Genomic DNA, 21,562 nt, shown 5'->3' with positions numbered 1-21,562 from the left:
AGTGTGTGTCCATGCACATGCAGTGCGCTCCATGTATATATATATAAAGAGGCTAATTGCTGTCAGGTTTCCAGACCACAGCTCCACTGTCTAGCTGTCGAATACTCATTACGCTCCTCATAGTGTGACCTCTGCAGTCAAACAGTGGAGAGTTTGCAACACATGACATTTCTGCCTGGGTGTCAAAATCACTGTCCATCGGGTAATTAAGCTGTATCTCACTGAAATAATGAGGGCTGTTATGAAACTGGGCGAGCCACTGACTAAACTTCCAAAGAAGAACAGAGACATCAAAGAAATAAAATGTTTGACATCTTTATAAACACTGAAAATAAGTAATGATGGCTGAAGCAATAATGGCTACCATGCAACTCTTGCTGAACACATACTCATCTGCTCACAGACGCACACTGGCATGCACGCGGACAAATTAAATTCAATGTGTGTGCGTGCAGGGGTATCAGGCTATGTGTTTTGTGCACGTGTACCAATCAAGTCTTGTAATTGATAAAATCCCTCAGTTCTTTAACCTGGGGGCTTTAGGGACCTCAGTGGCAGCTGTTGAGCGTGTGCGATTAAACCGTGTTCACGTTCCAGTCGCACACCCCGATGGCAGTCACACAATAGAGCTATCTCTGCGCTCCCATCCCTCCTTCCTTTCCTCCTGTATTAAAGACAAGGAGGCCCTGGCCTACAGAAATTGAATCGGAGTCTGTTGTATAGATGTGCGCAGGATTCTGAATGGGGCTGGGGAGAAGAGCTGAGGAGTGGGGTACACAGATTAAGCTTGAGACAGTTTCATTTAGGACCCCTGACCTGATAGAGTGCGAGTGTGAGCGTGTGTGTGAAAATGTCTGCATTGCATACGCAAGTATAAGTAGCAAGTCAGATACTCTGCTTAGGTGAATATTAAGATAAACACTATTTCAAAATATACAGGGTATACTGAGGTAAACATTATTTATGCGATTATTGTGATTATTCCCATAATTACTGTACTTAAAAGAAATCACACTGAACTCTACAACATTAGTACACAATACAATTGTTGAACTGTTATAAAAGAAAAGGAGAAAATAAAAAGAGCCCTATTGTAATTGTGTACATTTATCAACAACTTCACTGGTGCAGCTACATTACAATACTGTATGTTCATAGTACAGAATCTAAATGCTGCTAGTGGCCGCTAGAAGCTGCAATACAAGACCATAAAAAACATACTTTGTTTTACCCTTGCTGGCAGTGGAGATACAAATTAAAGGTTTGTCCTGAGGATGGTGCTAGAGGAAAGGCCACAGGGTTCATTACCATTAAGAGGTTTATCTCTTTAATAGCATGAATGTGTTTATTAAATGTCATGGCAATGTGCCCATTATATTTTAATATTAGTGCAAGAATGTAATGTTTCAGAAGCACATCCTAATGTATCTCATTGGGTTCATGCCATTATGTGGCAACCCAGAGACAAAGCAGCACGTTCGACATATTTCCCATATGTGCCAAAAGTAGAGGCTATATTTAAATTGCAAGTGTTCAACAATTGCTTTTAAGTTTTTGTCTGTTGAGAGTCAGACATAAAAACATCTAAACGAAAAGCTGAGGCCAAGAGTTTAGTGGCAGAGAAAATGTGCATGTTAAGATTCCAAATATGGTTTACCCAAATTATATGAAATATGGTAACAACATGGTTGTCTTATTTTGACAAAGTTAAATATGAAGTAATAAATTTACAGCATGTAAATCCAGGGCTGCACTAATGCATGTATGGGACAAAATTGTTACGACATGATGTGGCATACTTTAAATACTGTTTAAAATACAGCTGAAAACAGAACAGCTTTTTGTGATCCTGATCCTATCAGGGCTAAGGGGGAAGAAGTATACAATGACTGTACAGTACCTGAGTCAGTGGAGTAAACCCGGAAGCTTTTGTCCCAAAAGCCGCACAGAAGGATGAAGCGATTGTCTGCAGTGATGATGAAACACTGCAAGCTGATCTGAATGCTTTGATCCAGCAGGTCTGAGATCTGACGGCGATGACTGCCCACGTTACTGGCTGCAGAGGAGAGGGGGAAAAAATGAACAGTATGGATTGGAAAGGTGTAGATGCACATAGATGTATTAAATCTATGATCAAACATACAATTTACTGTTTACATAAATCAGCTATTTTTTTAAGAACCCACACTCTAATGCACCTCCACCATTTAAGTTTCAGCTCACAGTGCAAAGAAGATTTGTGACAGAATACATAAAACATCCTGGAGTTTAAGTTTACAGGACTTCACATTTTTCGTGAGAGTCTAGTCTGAGTAATGATGCATAGTCTTCACAAAATATGCACACAACTCAAGTCTGAACACACACTGCAAATTCATCTTGGTTGTGTAATTTAGCCAATTGGTGGTTAGAAATTTATTGACAGTCTCTCTTCCATAAGTGGTATCTTTTTTCTTTTCTAGAGAGATATGTCCATTGTGAAGTATTTCTTATTTGGTGGGGTCACGAGCACTGGAGAACAGGTGCTGGAGAACATTGTCGAGCAGGGAAAGTGAGAAAGTCCAGAGTACCTGCTACAACCAATATTTTAACCCATTTCTAACATTTTCCAAAGCCACAGCTGGCTCAACACTCATCCTCAATTTACTGTGTTTAGCTCAGACTCCTTCTGGAATGCAAACAGTGTAAATATATTACTGACAAGCACAAAAAAAATCCCCTCTACCTCACCCAAAATACACACCCACAAACACAAAAATATATTATTTAGTGCATTATTAATGCTTTAGTGTTGGAAATGATGACACAATGTGAGATGGGAGAACACAACAATGTCAAGTGATAAAAATAAAACAAAAACATGAAAGATTTAGCCAAAAAAATGTGATTTCAGTGACAAATAACACCCACTATAAAGCTCTCATATAAACATGCACTGAATGTATAAATACTGGTGCACAGACAAATATTTATTTTATTCTACATGTACAGAGGGGCAGTAAAGGAGAGAAAAACTGTACGTGCAGATAAAGATGAATATGTGAGACTAAACCCCTGGTTATTTTCATTAGTCAAGCGTGGGGAAAAAACACGTGTGGAAATGGTCTGGTGAGACTAAGAGTGACCACAAGATTCACGGAGAAAGAACAGCCTCCCTTGCAAATGTGCGTGAGATTGCAAGAGGCTGCAGGAAAGCGATGGAGGCGAAGGCGGGAGCAGATAGAAGTGGCTCTTCTCTCCCTGCTCCACCAGTGCATCTCATACATCACTGCAGCTCGGCACTCTTCTCCTGCTCATCAACAAGTCGTGAAGGATGAGAGGCGCCCATATTGTCCTGACAGACGTCCGCGCTGCATTCTCAATCACACATTATTACCACATTCATATTCATTTCCATTGACACGCGTCCTTTCCCTCCGCTCAAATTAAACCAAAGAGGATGCAGAAAGGGAGGGAGGGAGGGGACGATGGAGGGAGAAAGAGGGGGAGTTGATGATGAAATGCCGGCCTAGGCCACAGCTCATTGCATTCCAATTTGCATGCAAATGGTTTAGTGTGAGAGCAGGGCCTATATCATGAGGAGTGAACCGGGGCAGAGGCAGAGAAACAATTCTAATCTACTGTCCAGGGACACGGCACCACCGACTGCCATGAGTCACCAAGATGCCAGCAGGATTCATACACAAATCCACACAAAAATCATTTCATGCATATATAAGCTCACACTATGTAAATAATACGTATGTGTATGAATTCTTTTACAGTCATAAGTGACAGCATACCTATCAGAGGGTCAATTTCCACAGGAAGTTGGTACTGCTGGTCCTGCACCGTTGAGCTCTGATGACCTGACAGAAAAGAAGACAGACTGGATTAATATTGTAATCATGTGGCCTTGTGAAGTAAATGCTGGCTTTCAGTTCATTATAACACACTGAAAATAATAACCATAAAGTCATAGTGTCATCTACTGGCCCAAGAGTTCTCCCGCAGATTAGACACATGATTCTTTATGCTAACTATACGCTACAAAATGCTCAACAGTCCAAAACCCAAAGATATTGAGTTATTATATTGGATTAATCTGACCATTATTTCTGTGTTTAACTGATTAGCTTTATAGTCTATAAAATGTCACACATTTTACACTATTTCGCCGAGCTCATGGTGGCGTCTTCGCATTGCTCATTTTGCCTGAACAACAGTCCAAAACCAAATAACAGTAGTCAGTTTCCAAAACTATAAAATAGCGAGCAGTTACATCTAACATGGAAGAAGCTGGCTTAAATAATTCATCTTAACAAAAGTGTTGATTAAGTTTGTGTTTTGTTAATTAGCTGCCTCTACTCTAAAAGCAAACATTTTCAAAAAATTTTCAAACATTCTTTTTATTGTCAGCATGCATCCTGTTAAAGAATTTATGTGCACATCCAATAAATCCATGCAATTAATGAACTACTTCTGAACGGCACACATCTTGTTTATTATACCAGCTCACTAAACCAATTAGGTTAATCAGTCAGGTCTGTGGTGCGCATGGATGAGTTGAATTCTACTGAAAACCGATCAGTCTTCATCCTACCAAATTCAGAGATATCAAATTTAATGTTTCTTCTGGGGGCAGGATGGATGTTGAGTAAATAAGGTTTTGTGAAGCGAGAGGCTGATGTATGGAGGTGGACGTGAGACCTAATGCTGGCTGCTGCATGTGTCACATTTGATACTGCTATTCAGCAGACACAGTCAAGTGTCTCCCAAATCAACGTCCATCCTATGGAGACGAGATGGGTCAGTTCTTGGCTCAGTAAATTAGACACAAGTATAGGGGAGAGAGATGAGCCGAGGGAATCTGAAAATTATTCTGTGGTAGCAAAAGATTGTCTTTACCTGCCTAAAATACCCTTGAGGTTAAATCGGACGCAGAATCACAGTGGCGTTAAATCACAAAACAAATTCTTTCAATTAAATGCACCTTTTAGATAGAAAAGAAAGACAACGATGTAAATTCATGCAAATAATGGACACAAATCTCTCACCTGCCAGGCCGTGCCACTTGTTGACGGCAAAGAGGCGGTTGGCGGTGACAGTGATGATGGCAGGTGACGTTAGACCTGGCTGGGTGTTGGCCGCTACGTGGGTCACAGGAGAGTTGGATGGGAACTTCAGCACCATGATAACATCCTGCTGCATCTGCTCCGTAAACATCAGCGGGCTCTGCAGGAGAAGATACTGTTCAGGCCCCCAGGACGGACAACGCCATGTAGGGAAGAGAGGGGAAAGGGGCCGAGATATGGAGCGGCAGACGAAGGGCAAGACAAAAGACGAGTGAAGCGGCCGGTGTTAGCAAGGGAAAAAAGAGAGGGAGAGGGAGGAAAAAGAAGGACGGAGAGAAAGTTAGGAAGCTTGAGCAGGATAGCAGTAAGCAGCAATTAAGCAAGGAAAAAGAGCTAGGTTTAATGTTTGCAAGAAAAAGGCAAGAAATCCCCATTGAAACAGCAATACAGGAAAATTAGCAATGGAAAGAATCTCAAAGAGGAAGAGCTTTATCAGTATTTTTCAAAAGAAAAATGTATAAATGAAGTGTTACTAAACGCAAGTCCCTTTAAAAGCAATAACTGCACAATCTTTTTGTCAGCTGACTAATGTAAAAATCTAATAATCATTTCAGCACTACTTCTGAGTTATACTGATGTTCACAACACAACATATACAGTAGGAGAAACCGACTACAATGCAGTCTTTCATTTCATTCCGATTTCATTGACCTATCAAACTGTTTCCTGCTTAGACAGGAGTTTATATAGAGCCATTTGCAGTGTGTTTGTATTAAGCAGCTCAAACACGGAGCCATTTTCCTCCTTGCGTGTAAAGAAGAGGAACATCAGTGTTAACATCAGGAATAGACCTGAGTAAATCCGGTGTGTCTGACAGCTAACCAGACGCACTGACAGTATCATTACCACCAGCATGGGCAGATGCCGACACTCTGACAACACACTCACATGAGGGAGGATGGAGAGAAAGTAGAGAGCAAGAACATGCAAAAGGAAAGAGAACAGGGAGTTCTGAAGGAGAATGGAGGAGGGGGGGTAGAAATGTGTTTGAAGTAATGGTGTCTGAATATTATGTTTGAAAACTATATGTGGTGGAGTAAAAAAACAAAAACATTTCATAGGAATTTGCCCATAAGTATAGAGGATTCAAAGCCCTAGCCTGAGTTAGTGTCTGAGTATGCATGTGTGCACTGGGTGGTGGTCTACAGTCAGCTGTCAGCGCCACAGGGACACCACACTAATAGGGACTCATGGGGCCTTGGTCCATCACAAGCAGGCACACTGACTGCACTCCTTGGCCCTTAAAAAGCAGTCACTTCAGGGCTGCTGTTCATTGCTCTCCTTCGCTGATCTCCTCTGCTTCCAGCTCAGGTAGGAAATCTGGCTCAGACCCAGGTTTCCAGCACAAAGCTGTGCCTTTCCCTGGCATACCTCTTACTAAACACACATGCACAGAAATGCCTGTGATCTTTCCCTTTCACACACACCTCGCTAATGATGAGGGAGGAGATGCATTCAAACTCAAGGCTTTATTTTCCCACAGTTATAGATGGATAAAGAAAAGACAGGAGGCAAATGGAGGATGAAAAGAATGAGTCATGAATTAAAAAGAAGAGTTATATGAAGCATGAGTGCTAACATCAGCGCACACCAGAAGTCAGAGAGACAGCATTAAACGGGTTGCACAATGGTTGTGCTGTAGCTGAGTTGGCTTCTGACCCATATCAGAGGAATGGTGATTTATACGTTTTTGTATTGTAAGATTATGTGTTTGCGTGTATGTGTATGCATCACTCACCACTTGCATGGCTGAGCTTCGGGGTGGGTGTGGCTCAATGAGCAACTGGCAGGGGGTCTGTCCAAAACTCCTAATTTGAGACTCCACGGCCTGAAGGAAAAAGGACAGAGGAAGAAATGGCAAAGAAAAGGAAAGGAGAATGACAGAAAACAGTGTTATTCTTGCAATGTTGTGCCTCAAAATGTGGAAGTCAACTACAAGGTGCATAATGCAATAACGCCTTAGTAAAGAGGTGTATAAAGATATTATAGCAAATCACATTAGGGCTGGGCAATTAGAGAAAAAATTATATCATGGTATTAATAACTTTGTATATTAAAACGGTACATCTGAGAATACATTTACAGTAGTATATAAAATAACATGTTTGTTTTTGGCTAATCAAGACAATTGAAAATCAACTATATTGATAAAAAAATCCTGTACATAGATGTAGATATTAAAGGCCTAGATATCTGGTAACAGTGAAAAAAATAAATAAATAATTATATATATTTCAGTATCAGTTATCAGTTTGTATAGTCGCCCTACCCCTTCTCACATGCTCACTAATCTAAGATGACTATGTCTCAACAAAAAGAAAACAAAGAGATGAATACAAAAGACACTTCAGCACAAATGTCATACATATAAACATACTTTCTCACTGTGACTCTTACACTCACACAGACACACACGCCAACTTATCCTCCACAACCACACACAGAATCAGAGGAGGGCTGGGACAGGCAGGCATGTAGGCTGGTTAGGTGGTGTTAATGAAGAGGTATAGGACCATAAATGTCAGAGCAGACGCCGGCCGAGCAGCCTCTGGACATCATCACACAGCTCACTGTCAGGCCAACTAGCATGGGATGGAATACACCCACAGCGCTGCACAGACACACAGGCCTACACAGAAATGTATCCCAATACTCTACAGTGTCATTTTTTTTCATTATCAATTATGTGTTTATTTTTTCAACATAGTCTGTAGAAGTCTTTAAAATGGTGAAAAATTCACAGGGCAAAATGCTTGTTATGTCCAAAACCCAATAGTATTCAGTTCACATAAATAGCATAAATAAAACTGAGATGCTCACATTTGAGAGGCTGGAAACAGAACATGTTTGTAATAAAACAGTTGAAATAACAACAAACATACTATTAAAACATGTGCTGGCAATATCAATAGAAAACAAAATTTCAAAAAACAACTCTGACAAATACAAAATACAGGATTAGCAGCAGTGGGAATTAACCCCAACATTAAGCAGAAACTATGATAGATGGTTTTTAAAAGGGTCAGGCAGAGAGAAAATGGCCAACACAAAATTATGACAGACCCGTCAGTATGTTGGTGTGCACTGTGACTGGCTGTGTGGGAGTGACAGCTTGTGTGTGTAGGCTGAGACGTTTGAGCCTGACTTGGCGAGGCCTGTGAGAGTGAGCTCATGGCTGAGGCCTGCATATGGTATTTCCATGAGAAAAAAGGTTGGGAAGTTAGTCAGTGCTCATAGCCATTGTCTGAAACTAACCAGAGAGAAGGAGCAATCTCAACTGGCTATTAGACCGTTTCATTGCCAAGAATCATGAACCAAAAAATTCTACATATAGTATTTTTTTATGTGAATGTAGAACTGAGATCATATCCATCTCACTCTCTCACTTTACAGTCAACACTCTCATTTTCATCATGTTAAGTTTCTTCACTCTGCTAGGTTTGCAAAATAATGGAATGGAATCAATGTCCACTTTTCACAGTATGATATGTTGCAAAAACACAAAGGGGAGCACCAGTTAAGTGGGCTGTGTGGCCTGGTACTGGCTCAACAGATTGGAAACTTTGAGAAGAGAGTTTAAAATGGTCTTCTTGTTAGGCGTATCTGTGGTTTCGTGTTCAAGCCAAAACTGCATTTACTGTACGTTGACCTAAACACATGCATGTGTGCAAGCATACTAGTCCTGAAAGACATGCTTCCATGATCCAGTATTGTGGGTATATCAAGGCTGGTGTGTTAAGACGAATTAAAATGTTTTTAAATAAAAGGCCCTCTGTTCATTCAATGATATCACGGACCAAAACACCACAGTACGTGACCTCATTACAGATCATGACGGAAAATCTTAACATTTTCCATCTTGTCGACGGTTATTCCGTTAGTGAGAGGACACTAGTGCATCATTCAAGGTCAAAGTGCCTCCCCTCTCCTCTGCCTATAGAGTGGAGCATTTTGCTTAAGCTAATGTGAGGAAGACACGCCTCAAAGCCACTCAACCTATCTTCATTAAGTTCAGCTCTGACATTTATGAGGCGGTGGCACACTGGAAAGTGGCTCAGTCTAGGTCAGCATGTCCTATCCCTATATGCCAATGCAATGCTCAGGTGATTATATGAGGGGCCACCCAAAAGGCCAATCTCTTTTGGGGGCGCTGGCCCGTGTCTGATGAAGGTTTTCTATATTCTATACATTTAAATGGCCGAGACGCCCTCGGCTTAGATGTCCCAGCCCGCCCTTTGATTTACTCAGCCACTTGACAAGATGGATCTCCATGTAAAACATGCTGCTTTTATGCAAATCGACCCAACAACACTCTCCATGAATAGAATAAAAAGAATAACTACAATGGCCTTGTGCTGTTGACAAGCAGCATGGCTGTTCCTTTAGAAAAAAATTAAATACAGTGCAGGGTATATTGTCCAAAGAAAATAAACCTGTGGGCCTTGTGTTTGGTGAGTGACTTTGGCTGATTGTCAAAGCAGGTTCACTCGCATGAGTATATTTCCCCATCTTCTGCCGAATTACGCAAACGCTGTACAATTCAGACATGTGTCTGTGTTTTGTCGCTGGTGTGAGAGGCGGTGGGATTTTCCATAATCACATGTGAAAGAGGGGAAGCCCTGTACGATGAAGAGGCAACACAGGGTGTGTTTCTCTTTATACACTGAGAGGCAACACAGATGTGCATGCATGCCATGCACACCGGTGCACGCACGTTTACATGAACGCATCTGCACACACACAGTTCTCTTAGAGGGGGGGGGGGGGTTGACTTGCGGCGGAGGCAGGACAGGAAGTAATCATGGTTTTGAAAAACACAGCAGTGGTCTCCACAGCATTCCCTAATCTGTGCCGAGATATTCCAAACTCTCCCAGAACAGAAATGCACATATAAACACACAACGTGTACATTTATGCTGCACACATAAATATACAAAGGTATACACATGCCAATGAATGCATGGATACATGTGTATGTACAAACATATCAAGGTATGTTGGTATGATCCATACAAATCTCTTGAGTGTGTGGGTGCGTAAGGGTTGGGTTGGAGTTAGCCGCTGCTAAACAGTGTGGCAGGAATACTGAACTCTCTACCCCACTCTACTACCTTTTCCGACCCAAATATACACATACAAACACACACGTCTGTGACCCATCCCGCTGACAATGAACAGCCCCAGGGCCTGTCCTAATGCAGCCTAACCTGGCCCAGACCACAGCTCAGGCTGACACAGTTGTCACTCAGTAATGGCAGACTCTGGGGACATTTTCAGACCCAAAGCCCTCAGTCTCAAAGCTCCTGTAGCCCTCATCCACCCCCAGTGCCCGGCCGTGACGAGGCCCAGGCCTGTAATTCTGTTTCCACCTTCTGCACAGACAGGCCATGCTTCCTTCCGCACAAACAGAGTTGAAGGCCTTGGCTTAGCTCACAGGGATAACACTACTTTGGTTTATTTTACTAATTAAAGCGCTCAGACTGAGGGTGTTTTTAAAAGGTGAAAGCAGCAGATTGAAAGTGGGAGGAGAAAACGAACTTTTTTTCATCTCTAGGGAGTGGAACAAACTTTGCTGCTTTATTCATATTTTACACATATGTGCACTTAAATTATTTACATTATTATTTATATATATATATAAATTGTACATTTTCAACTACAATTAGTTTCAGTATGACACTGCCATATGGCCATGTGTAGTCTTTCAAAATATCAATATAATATTCAATTAAACTGTAATATGTTTGGAAAATGTATGTAAACAAACAACAGTAATTGAACTGTGCTTTATATAGCGCCTTTCAAGTCTTCAAACCACTTTACAAGTCACATTCACACACATCCATACACTGATGGCAAGGTGCCAACTGCTCATCGGAAATGAACTAATAATTCACACACATTCACAGATAGATGGCACAGCCTTCGGTAGCAATTTAGGGTTCAGTATCTTGCCCAAGGACACTTCGACAAGCGGGCAGGGGGAAGCCGGGGGTCGAATGGCCGTTTTCCCATAAAATCTAACCCAGTGCACACCATGTAAACACTTTAAACCCCAATGGGGTGTTCTAATGCTCTTTGCATTAGTCTAGTTTATTTACTATAGTTATACTAACGTCAAAAAACAAATATTTAATGATTTATTGAAGACCATATATTCGGAAGCATGCATATCCAAAATCTGCATTATTGCAGTCATAAGCAGGGAGGCAGGAGGTACCATTTTAATACCACTCAAATCACATGCACTGATGCCTCTGATGGCGACGTGTATGTGTGTGGATTTATCAACCCCACTGTCACTGGAACAGCTTGGCAGAAATAGTGATCTACCAGTGATCTGATTTTGTGGTTGTGTGTTAACCAGTGTGTGTGTGTGTGTGTGTGTGTGTGCGCGCGTGCGTGCGTGCGTGCGCTTCTGTGTGTAGCTAAAGGCCAAAGCACACCTGGATGGGAATTAGGGCAAATGAGGTAATAAATCATTGACCCGCCCCTAATGCCCGTGATGCTCCAGTCACTGAGCATGAAGGGCAGCAGAAGAGTGGAGGCACGAGGCTGTTTGGTCCCTTGATATAAGCCTACCTGGAACTCCATTTTGACCTCAGTGCTATGAGGACCGTTGCTTAAAGGATCATTCTTTAGTCAATCATTCCTAATGGTAATAATAACATTGTACTCCACTTCCATCTGATCTGGGAGCACAGCATTATTGATACAACACTGTCCAAAAGGGGCAAGAAACACAAGCAGTCAGACAGATCTTAAACAAACCCCAAAGGTTAACCAACTTTCTGTTTTACTTTTTTTAAATAAAATGGTTAAGGGTATCTGGCTAAACTATGCTAACTCATGTTTCTTGCCCTCTTGCCAGACTCCGTCGTGGCAATGTCAACATGCTTCCGGATCTCAGCAATAGCCAATTGAAATGATGGCCAAAACTAGGAAAATATAGAAAAAGTTAAAATAGACTGGAATTATCCGGTCAGAGAAACCCTGTACTGCAACTATTCTCTCCTGACAAGAGTTAAAATAGGGAATGTGCCACTTTTGGCAATAGAACTTAGATGTCAAAAAAGGCTGATTGGAGCAGGGTCAATTGGCCTGCTGCTGGCTAGCTGCCTTTTACAGCAGATTGGTGAAGTTGTCAGGCTGGTGTTTGGCTGTGGGCAAGCTAGCTGTGTTTTTCTTTTCAGCACAGTGTTTTGTGTGGTTGCTTTCGGGCAGGCCAATGTAGCTTGTGTGTGCAGCAGTTCAAAGTGAGGAGAATGAATAATGAATGAAAGCCAAGGAGGATGCTTTAAGGCGTTAAAGTGGAACACTTGGTGGAGTGCTTTCAGATGCATCACGTAGGGGAAAGGCTTTGCTCAGCAATACCTGCCAGTAGATTGTTAGCTTAGCTCTCCCATGCCTTTCTACAACCAATTTAACATGGCTAATGGTATCAGAAATATCCCTGAAACACAGTAGTGAATGGACAGATGCTTTTATAATATAGTCAGCTTAAGCATCCATTTGAGAATGATAACGCTCAAGTGTACTTACTGTAATATGGTGTTTTTCCCCTTACTCAGCATCATCTGCCAAGGGAGTTAAATCAGCTGTGCAGTACATACAGTTAATGTGTATTAAAAAGTGTGTGCGTGTGTGTGTGCGCGCATGTATCATGTATCAGCCTCACCTCTCTGAGCATGGGGTCGCTGATGGAGCTGAGGTTGACTGCACCTTCGTAGGTCAGGTAATAGAAAACATTGAGGGCTCTGGTGGCTTCGGGTCCCTGCTGCTTGTAGCCAAAGATCAGATCGATCCACTGGTGGAGCTGGCAGGATACAAACTCACTCTCTAGAGCCTGTAAATGGAGGAGAGGACAGAGAATTATGAGTATTGTAAATGTCAACAGATGCAGGCCGTTTACACCCCATACTCTAACCAAATGCTTCTCCCCAAACATGTTCCCCATCCCATTACTGAAAAGCAGTTATCACTAATGTCCCTCAAAGATGAACTCCTCAGAGAAAGAATGTGATGCTAATTGTTCCTGGGACAGAATCTGCCAATGATTTCTATAATGAGCAAAAAGCACAGTAAATCCATATCTGATCATATGGGAGCATCAAAACATTAGAGAACTCTTGTAGTTCATTAGGGAGCCATTTCAGCCTCTGTCTTTGTTCTTTCCTCTGCTGGTCTGCGGATAAGAGCACCATGTTGCTCTTCTGCAGACGTCGCCATAACGCTGAGATACAAGCCGTTTTCTCTCCTCATTAGCCGGCAAAGGAGGGAAAAAACATTTATGGTTTCCTCATAAAAACAGGCAATTGTGTTAATTTGTGTAAAGCTGTCGGCTCACAAAAGCCCTCTAAACACGACCAAATTAGAATGAGGCAGCCCTTGATTGTCATTGCTGCCTTGTGTCACATTAATTTGTGACAAAACATTAGCCTGTGCTACACTTAAACGGCAATTTATATCATTTAAATTTTTACGGCAGAGACCAACGCATCCCTCACTTAAATGTGACTTTCTGACAGCTCATTCTGCATCTAATTCTTCCCCACTCTCTTAATTACAACTTTCAATCAGGCTGGAAAGTGCGGGTATGAAGAGGAGACTGTGTGCGGTTGAGGTATGATGATGTTTTTACTGCAACTTGAGTATGGACTGATTTTTTGATGCCGTCACAAATTCCATGATCTGAACTGATGAGAAATATAAACATTGTGTGGAAGAGTAATCATTAACTCCTCAGCAGACAATTATGTACATGCAAGGTTTTCAGGTTCAGTGTCTGGAAACATACAAGGATACTAACTAGGGCTGAGTATTACAAATTAATACATTTTTTGTTGTGGCCAGATGTTGTTGTTGGTAATGAGGTTTACTTATTTTTTGATGAGATGGTTCTAAATATGAATCAGACGTTTGTGAGTTTTCTTTTCTTATTTATTGAGGAAGTTCTTGTACGCTTGCTTGTGTTTAGACAACATCTAATATTGAGAGTTTAGAGAGAAACATGTTCATATCTTTATAAGTAAGGTATTACAGAAAGTGTTTTTTTGTATTTTATTGGCACTAGACTCAAAACTTTTCAAGCAAAACTCAAGTCTACTATTAACAGGGTAATCTGTTGTCATACGTGTGTACAGTAGGTTTATGGTTATATCACTTATTGGTATTTTGAACAATGGCCCACTTAAATGCAATCACTGTTCTGAGAGCTGTATACAAAATAAGCAGATGGAGAGAGAGCTGTCTCTTTTACCCTTTGTGTAACTCACTTGACAAAATTTTCTGTTGAGGGCTGAATTATGGAGTAATGCTAAAACAAAACTAAGCTAACATTTATTATAAAACAGAACACTCCAGTCTAGACTCCATGTCTATCTGTCCCTCCAGCATCAGACACTGACATTGTTAAGTGTGTTTAAAGGCTTGTGTCATAAGGCAATCCTTTTTATTAATGTTACATTATAAGTCAGGGAAACTCTCTTTATTCAAAGTCACTTTAATAGCATGCAGTGGGGTGGGGGTGGGGGTGGGGGTTAGACAGAGAGATCAGTTCATTATGTATTAGGATTGACCTTTGACAGGCCGTGCTCCCCCGTTTCTAAAAGTAAAGCTGGGCCTGATGGGCATTTAATGTGCACTGCAATCTACTGTCAATCAGCATGGGGAAACAAAGCACGGCCATGTTATTGCATGCAGAGACCCGCCTTTATGGAAATCACTTGCATGTACCATGTGGAGAGGGAGACAGACAGAATAAGTGAGAATATGTGTGTGTGCTGTGATGGCACTGTAAGTTTATAGGTGGGTATTTTTGTATTTGTTTGGTCTGTCACCATCTGTCTGACAATAGGCTCAGCAGCACTCTTGTGACTGAAGTCTAGGTGTAAGAATTTAACCTCAGCGAATAGATCTCAGAGATTCAAAGAATATCTGCCCCCGCCTGTGGGGATACTGCACACTCCCTTGATCGTCTAAAGCAGTATTACTACACCATTTGGACAACAATCAGGATGTAAGAAAAAAGAAATATGAAACCCATCAATGAGCCACACAGTTGCACTGGATATGTTCCTTCATTACTCTGAATATGGACACTGTAGTTTATTTTGAGTCACCGTCTTCATTAGCTTGCCAAATGCAGTTGAAAATAGTGCCCAACAAATGCACTATTTACTCCTGCATTGCAAAATCACAGTGTCCCAGCTGCTTCAGGAAATAATTTCCGCATTTAAAAAGAGAAATTATAAATTTGTGATCCATTTTTGAAGCTTTATGTCTTCCAGAAGGAAAGAATGAGCTTGAGAGTCACAGATAGAGTAGGGAAGAACAGAAGTGTTGAGAAATAGACTAGTCCATTGACCGTTTTAATGGTAACAAAAGTACAGAATCCTATATCCTTTTTATTAGTTTACAATACCAAACCACAGTTTGCTTGCAAATAGCATACTAATGCAATTACTCACAGTGTTGTGATAAATTCAACAATGATATAAAATGCTGTACTTGTATCTATAAGACTGCATATGAGGAACTTATGCTACTTGATGGACAAGCAATGAAAGTACAGAAATCAGGCATGTACCCGGTGAGCAGGTGTGGAAATGTCTCGTTCTGTAATGCCAGTAGGCAGAAGGTTGGGGCAGATAGCAGATTCCTGAGGTGGGATCTGGTGCCACTTCAGGAGAACCAGGCAGGATTATTGATGAGCCAATTAGCAGCCAGTGTGTGTGTCATCTCCATCCACAGGGGACTCTCTGATAATTAATGAATAATTTAGCATGCCTTTATGTAAATGCTGATAGGGGGTAGAAGTCACCGGAATCCCACATTTCTATTGTTATGGATTTGACAAAGTACACCTTTGAAGCACGGGGTTCCCCTTAATTTCCTATGGCAAGAATTATTTGGAATATTTTCCTTTGTAGGAAAATGTAATCATTTACTTCAATCAGTTTTTTGCCCTTCAAAGCAGTATTCAAATGGATTTCACTAATTTCTCTTCTTGATTTAATGCTTATTTTGCTAGCCTGCCAGCTTATAGTGCTATGATGAGAATTCCACTGAAAATGTATCATAATGAACATGCCTTGCCTGGGAGCAAGTCTCAAATTACTTTAATTCTTTCCTTTCTGAAACATCTGTAACTGGGGTGTGAACTTAAATCCCCCCCAAAAAACACTCAAAAAAATGACAGTTTGACTGTGTGTCTGTCAATGCGTTACTCTTTAGAGGGAGATACGCTCTAAACTTAGGACTTAAAGACATGCGATCCTTATTTGAGACATCGGACCGGAGACACCAAGTGATTGCAATTAACCAGCTGGTGGACATTAAACCAGGATTACTCCAGAGTCCTGAGGAGCAAAAAAGATAACGTCTGATCTCACCTCAGCAGCTAATCTCTACAGCCTCACCTTGGAATTCTTTTCCTGCTTGCAAGTGGGTGTGCTTTATTTTTACCTCAAAAGTAAAAGTGTCTGACCATGCTACAGAGCTGCAGGAGTTGCACTGGGCGCATCAGTGAAGTTTCTGTGCCTCGCTGTGGTTTGCGGTTAGCTTTATGGTCTGGATTGAGCTGGATTTCACTTCAGCTTTAACGAGGTGACACCGAATGCTCTCCTCCTTCCCTCATTGGCCCTAAAAAACCCTTTTAAGGACTTATGGAGAACTGTCTGTGAGGATGTTAAAATGTCACTTAACAAATCAATGCACTCATTTGCATGCCAACGGTGGTGCGAGTGTACGTGCACGCGCCTACACGTGTGTCACTGATGATGTGGGTGTGTAATCGAATGCACATGTTGCATTCAGAGTATTGTGAGAGGCAGACTGTTTTCTTTTGTATCGATTACGGATGAATAAAGCAAACACTTGTCAGGTCTGTATATACTAAAATGACTGTTTAAAAGCACGCTGATCAAAACATCCTGAAAACCACATTCAGTATGTGTGACAGTGAAGCATCACATGAAAAACACAACACTGCTTAACCAAAGAATCAGCAGTTAAATCAAGTTTTGTTTAGTCATATTGTATTTTAATTGTGCATTTTATTAAATCTGTTTGTTTCCAAGTACACCGAACATGAACATCCTTAGCGTAAGCCAGTCTAGTCTTCCTACCTTAATACATAACAATTAAAAAAAGTTTTTCATCTCTCGTTTCAATTCTCTTTTCTTCCTCCAAGTTCAACAACCCCCTTTCATTTTCCCTTCTATTTATTCTCTACTCCCTTTTTTACTCCTGCTCTTTCTTCCAGTCATCTGATCCTTTGGATCAACTCCTCTGGAGTTGCCTTGCCCTGAGGTTGACAAGCACTCTGATTAAAGGGCTTATTAGCTTGCTGTAAATGAGAAGCTGATTGTCATTTTGAAGCAGGCAGAGGAAGCCTGTTGCCAGCCAGGAGAGGGGGCCCCCCAACATGGAAGAGGAAAGAAAAAAAAGCAACGGGTGACGTAAGGAATGCGAGCCTTGGAGCAGCCGCACAGCTAACAAACCATTTCCTTTATTCTCATATTCACACACACCAAGAGAACCCCAGATGGGTTGTGTGTATTACTTCAGCTCCCCCTCCTTCCTGCTCTACTAATTAGATAGGTCACAACTGTGAGAGTTCTGGCTATGGGTCAACGGAGACACTCGCTGGCAAGTGGAACCTGAAACTCTAACCCTGACTCTCTCCTGCTCACTCCTCCCATCTCTTTTATTATCCCTCACCCACTTGAAAAGCAAGAATATCATGTTTTGGTGTGAAAAGAAGCAGAATGAGCAGTGATTGGGAGAGAATCTTCCCAAAACAAACATGTCATGGTGGATTTGGTCTTAGTCAGACAAACGGCATAGCGTAGACTAAAAAAATGCACTAAGAGTTTCAGTTTACAGCACAGACAACAGTAAACAGTACTGACTGAGAAGTAAATGGATGAAGCAAATGGTGCTGAGTCAAACTTAGAACACAGTAATGCTGTGATTGTTGTCGTCTCCTCCTTTTACTTTTTAGTTAATGCTTGATAGTGGCATATGATGGAGCATAACAAATAATGATAATCTGTAAAAATGAAAATCAAGCCTGGTTACAGGGACGTCAGAAATACTTTCTTTTTTTTACTTTAAATTTTTAAAATATATTTTAAAGAAAATATGCGATTTGCAGGATTCAAAAGAAAACAATTACAACAACTGTCTACTACAATCTTAACAATAGCTAACAAGCACCTGCAGAGAATCTAACCATCTGTCCGCCTCCTTACAGAAAAGGCTAACAAGCTAGCAAATACATCACCAGTGCCATAAGACACATCCACAATAGGATCAAGTGAGCAAAAGCTAAGTCAACAGTCAGCGCTGATTAAACGCAGGGCCACTGAGGATGGCAGAGTGTGCTGAATGAGAGAATATTTGGATAGCTGTTGAGAGGACCATTGTTGTCTCTGATGATTATAGAGTTAACTGGAGGACTGGATGATCTCTCAGAGTCTGTCTGGAGGTGTGGAGGCCTCTCAACATAGAGTGGAGATGATTAGGATGAATGACTCAACTGATCAGCGTGAGAGTAGTCAGCTTTCAAGGAGAGGTTCTTAGGGTGTTGGGTTATGTGGGCTGCATCTTGTTAGTGTGTGTTTGTATGTGTGTGCATGAATGGAACAAAATGAAAAAGGAAGTACGTCTAACCCTTAAAAGGCAAATAAATCCATTTTGGGATTCCAAAGCACAAAAACTGGATGGTTACAAATTCTGAAATGTGAGAGTTTGGTGCTTTTCTTGGTGTTACATTACAGTGAATTTAAGCCCCGCTAATATTAACTATAGTATTACTTTAATTACAAATATATACTTAAGTTAATACACAACAGAATACAGTTAATATGATCTCTTGTAATAACATAATTTATGAACTTTCTGATTCATATTGCGAATTTTATCATACAAATGTATGTTGTCCAAATTAATTTTCAAGTTTAATTAACAAGTTGCAACTAAAAGCTAACAAAATTATTAATTTTATTTTTAAAGCATGCAGTAGGAAGAGTTTGATCTCATGTAATGCACAGCAGAACTCTGCATGCAACATCTGTCAGCATGCAAAGACAGAAACTGTTACATTACATTTAGCTTACAATTGCTATATATATATATATATATAAATAAAAGAGGTCGCACGCCTCTGGAGCAACTAGGGGATAAGTATCTTGCTCAGGGACACATTGGTGGATGTGTCACAGTGGGAATTGAACCTGGGTCTCTCACAAAAGGCATACGTCTCATCCTCTACGCCATCGCCACCCCAAACTGTTAAATATTAAACAGAGTAAAGATGACAACACAGATGTCCATGAGTCTGAGAGGCAATGAGACACCAAGTGCAGGAGTTAAGGAGTGAGCAAACAGACTAATGCTGCAAAAAAGCATCTCTGTAGACTTTGGCAGAAGTAAAAATGAGAGCGTGGAGGAGTACAGGAAAAGGGAGAAGGACAACATTAGTGAGTGAGTATGTCAGCAGCAGTAGATCATCCCATTTCTCAGGCTCTCACCGGCCTCCTCCATTACGTCATTGAAGAGGAAGACGAAGAAGAGGAGGGGGAGAAGGACAGGGAAGAGGAGGAGGCAGGGAAAACGGGGGACAGCTCGTAAAACACTGAGCACACAGTAAACATGTCTGCCCTTATGCATGACAATACCCCTACAGTGAGCGCTGCCTGACATTAGCCAGATAACCCCCTTCTACCCCACGTGCTAGTTCCCATCCAACAACAAGGCTTTCAGTGGAGACACCAGGGGAATAGATTAGCGCCAGGCTAACATGGTAAACTGTGTTTTGTTACACAGGGCCATACTGGGCTGTACGACATTAAGATTTTCACTCACTCAGTCATTCACAAGTGCCTAAGTATATCTTAGTGGTTAGTGACTGGTCCTCGCAGTGGTTTACCTCAGCTCACACATGAATTCCCATGGGGTTCCTGTGAGGATAAGATGTGGAGGCTGGTGGGAACGGCATTATGTGTGTCCTAGCGGCTGTCTGATCAGAGAGTGCGGTGTGGATGAGAGGTGAATGTAAACAGCCATGATCTTTGACTTTGTGTAGCTGGTGGTCTAAACTGGGAGCAATCATGTCCTGCTATGTGTCCTGTGGGAAGAAAAGTGGAACATGCTTTCGTCTTCTGTACCCAGCTCTCCCTCGGACACAGCCACTGGACAGTTCTGCTTAATGACATAGAATGTTTCAAAATATTTTGAGCGCTAGCCACAAAAGTCTTGTAATTTATCTCATCAGATGGCAAATATAGCATCCCCTTCCCCTTATTTGATCATAAACTGGTAGGAAAATAGACTTGTCTGCCATGACGACATAGTTTTTGTAAGTGTGAAGGGCTGTCAGCATATAAAACTGACAAACTTCAGAAAAAGACTTTCAAAGACGCTGAAAGTGTGAGTATATGTGGTTTGGTGGGGGTGGTAAAGGTGATTTGGCTCATATTAATATGACATTTGTCTGTTAGCGCTGAGCAGCCATGTAGATGTTTACCTCTGTAGGCAAGATAACTGTGGGGTGACCACATTAACAGCTGTAAGGTCAAGTAAGAGGCTCTATGAAACAGATCGCCATCAAAGTTCAAAGTGAAAATCAGCAGACTGATTCAAAGTTTAAACTGCATTAGAAACATTTTGACCACAAGGATAACAGAAGAGAACAAACACATGACTATACCATGAAAAAACAAACATATATAACCCTATACTAAAGGTTAATAGCTGACAATTTATTGCCTTGTGACAACAACAAGATGCATTTCCTCATTTGGTGGCAAATAAAAGTTTATTATCACAGCACATAAGCACTAACTTGTTAACTTCAGATCTCCACCATATCTTGCTGAGAGTTTGTGCTATTGTGCTTTGTTAGAAATAACTATTCCAATACTTTGTATTTTAGAGAGGGGGTGTTTGACCACTACTGGGAATATACTTGTGAAGCAAAACACTGAGCAGAAAGTCATTGTGAGCTGCTAAGACTGATAATGTTGGGTGTTCATTCTCAGTAGGACTGGTAGTGATAATCGTAGTGATAATGGTTTCATAGCTCCAGTTTCATAGCTCCAGAAAAATAGAGTGAGGTCACAAAGGTTACACATTTGTTCATCCTCTGCCTTCAGGTCAGAGGATCTTTTAAATTTTTGCAATGCAAGACTCAAAGATGCAGCCACAAGTGAAATGATAGGAGTTCCCGGCTCTTAATGCAGTTTGGGCAAACGTCAAATTCCAATATGTAACATTTAACACCTCCAGTCATACAGAAAATCATACACACTATACCTGCATCAAAGGCTCCAATAATGGCTGCTTAAGGCACAGCATAGGTATCCAACCATGTAATGACACAGCTTTTATTGTTCCAGAATCCAAGGTTTTAACACAGTTAGCACATGGACCACGCTCTATAC

The 21,562-nt window shown here is 41.2% G+C and overlaps 1 protein-coding gene across 4 annotated transcripts in view; it reads right to left on the bottom strand.

The window, feature by feature from the left end:
- The window catches only part of lrba (LPS responsive beige-like anchor protein), a 180,832-nt gene that overhangs the window by 12,199 nt on the left and 147,071 nt on the right, over positions 1 to 21,562 (bottom strand). For all 4 annotated transcript variants that reach the window (XM_038713117.1, XM_038713119.1, XM_038713120.1 and 1 more), the window contains exons 47-51: positions 12,793 to 12,960; positions 6,853 to 6,942; positions 5,037 to 5,214; positions 3,783 to 3,848; positions 1,901 to 2,056 (exon numbers count right to left, since the gene is read on the bottom strand). In XM_038713117.1, the coding sequence (XP_038569045.1) occupies positions 1,901 to 2,056; positions 3,783 to 3,848; positions 5,037 to 5,214; positions 6,853 to 6,942; positions 12,793 to 12,960 (658 nt within the window). The remainder of the gene's footprint in view (positions 1 to 1,900; positions 2,057 to 3,782; positions 3,849 to 5,036; positions 5,215 to 6,852; positions 6,943 to 12,792; positions 12,961 to 21,562) is intronic.

This window comes from Micropterus salmoides, unplaced genomic scaffold (genome assembly GCF_014851395.1).
Source record: "Micropterus salmoides isolate LMB-PRFRI ecotype aquatic unplaced genomic scaffold, ASM1485139v1 Ms_hic_scaffold_12, whole genome shotgun sequence".
NCBI classification, from domain to species: domain Eukaryota; kingdom Metazoa; phylum Chordata; class Actinopteri; order Centrarchiformes; family Centrarchidae; genus Micropterus; species Micropterus salmoides.
This window is presented reverse-complemented; position numbering and strand designations above follow the sequence as displayed.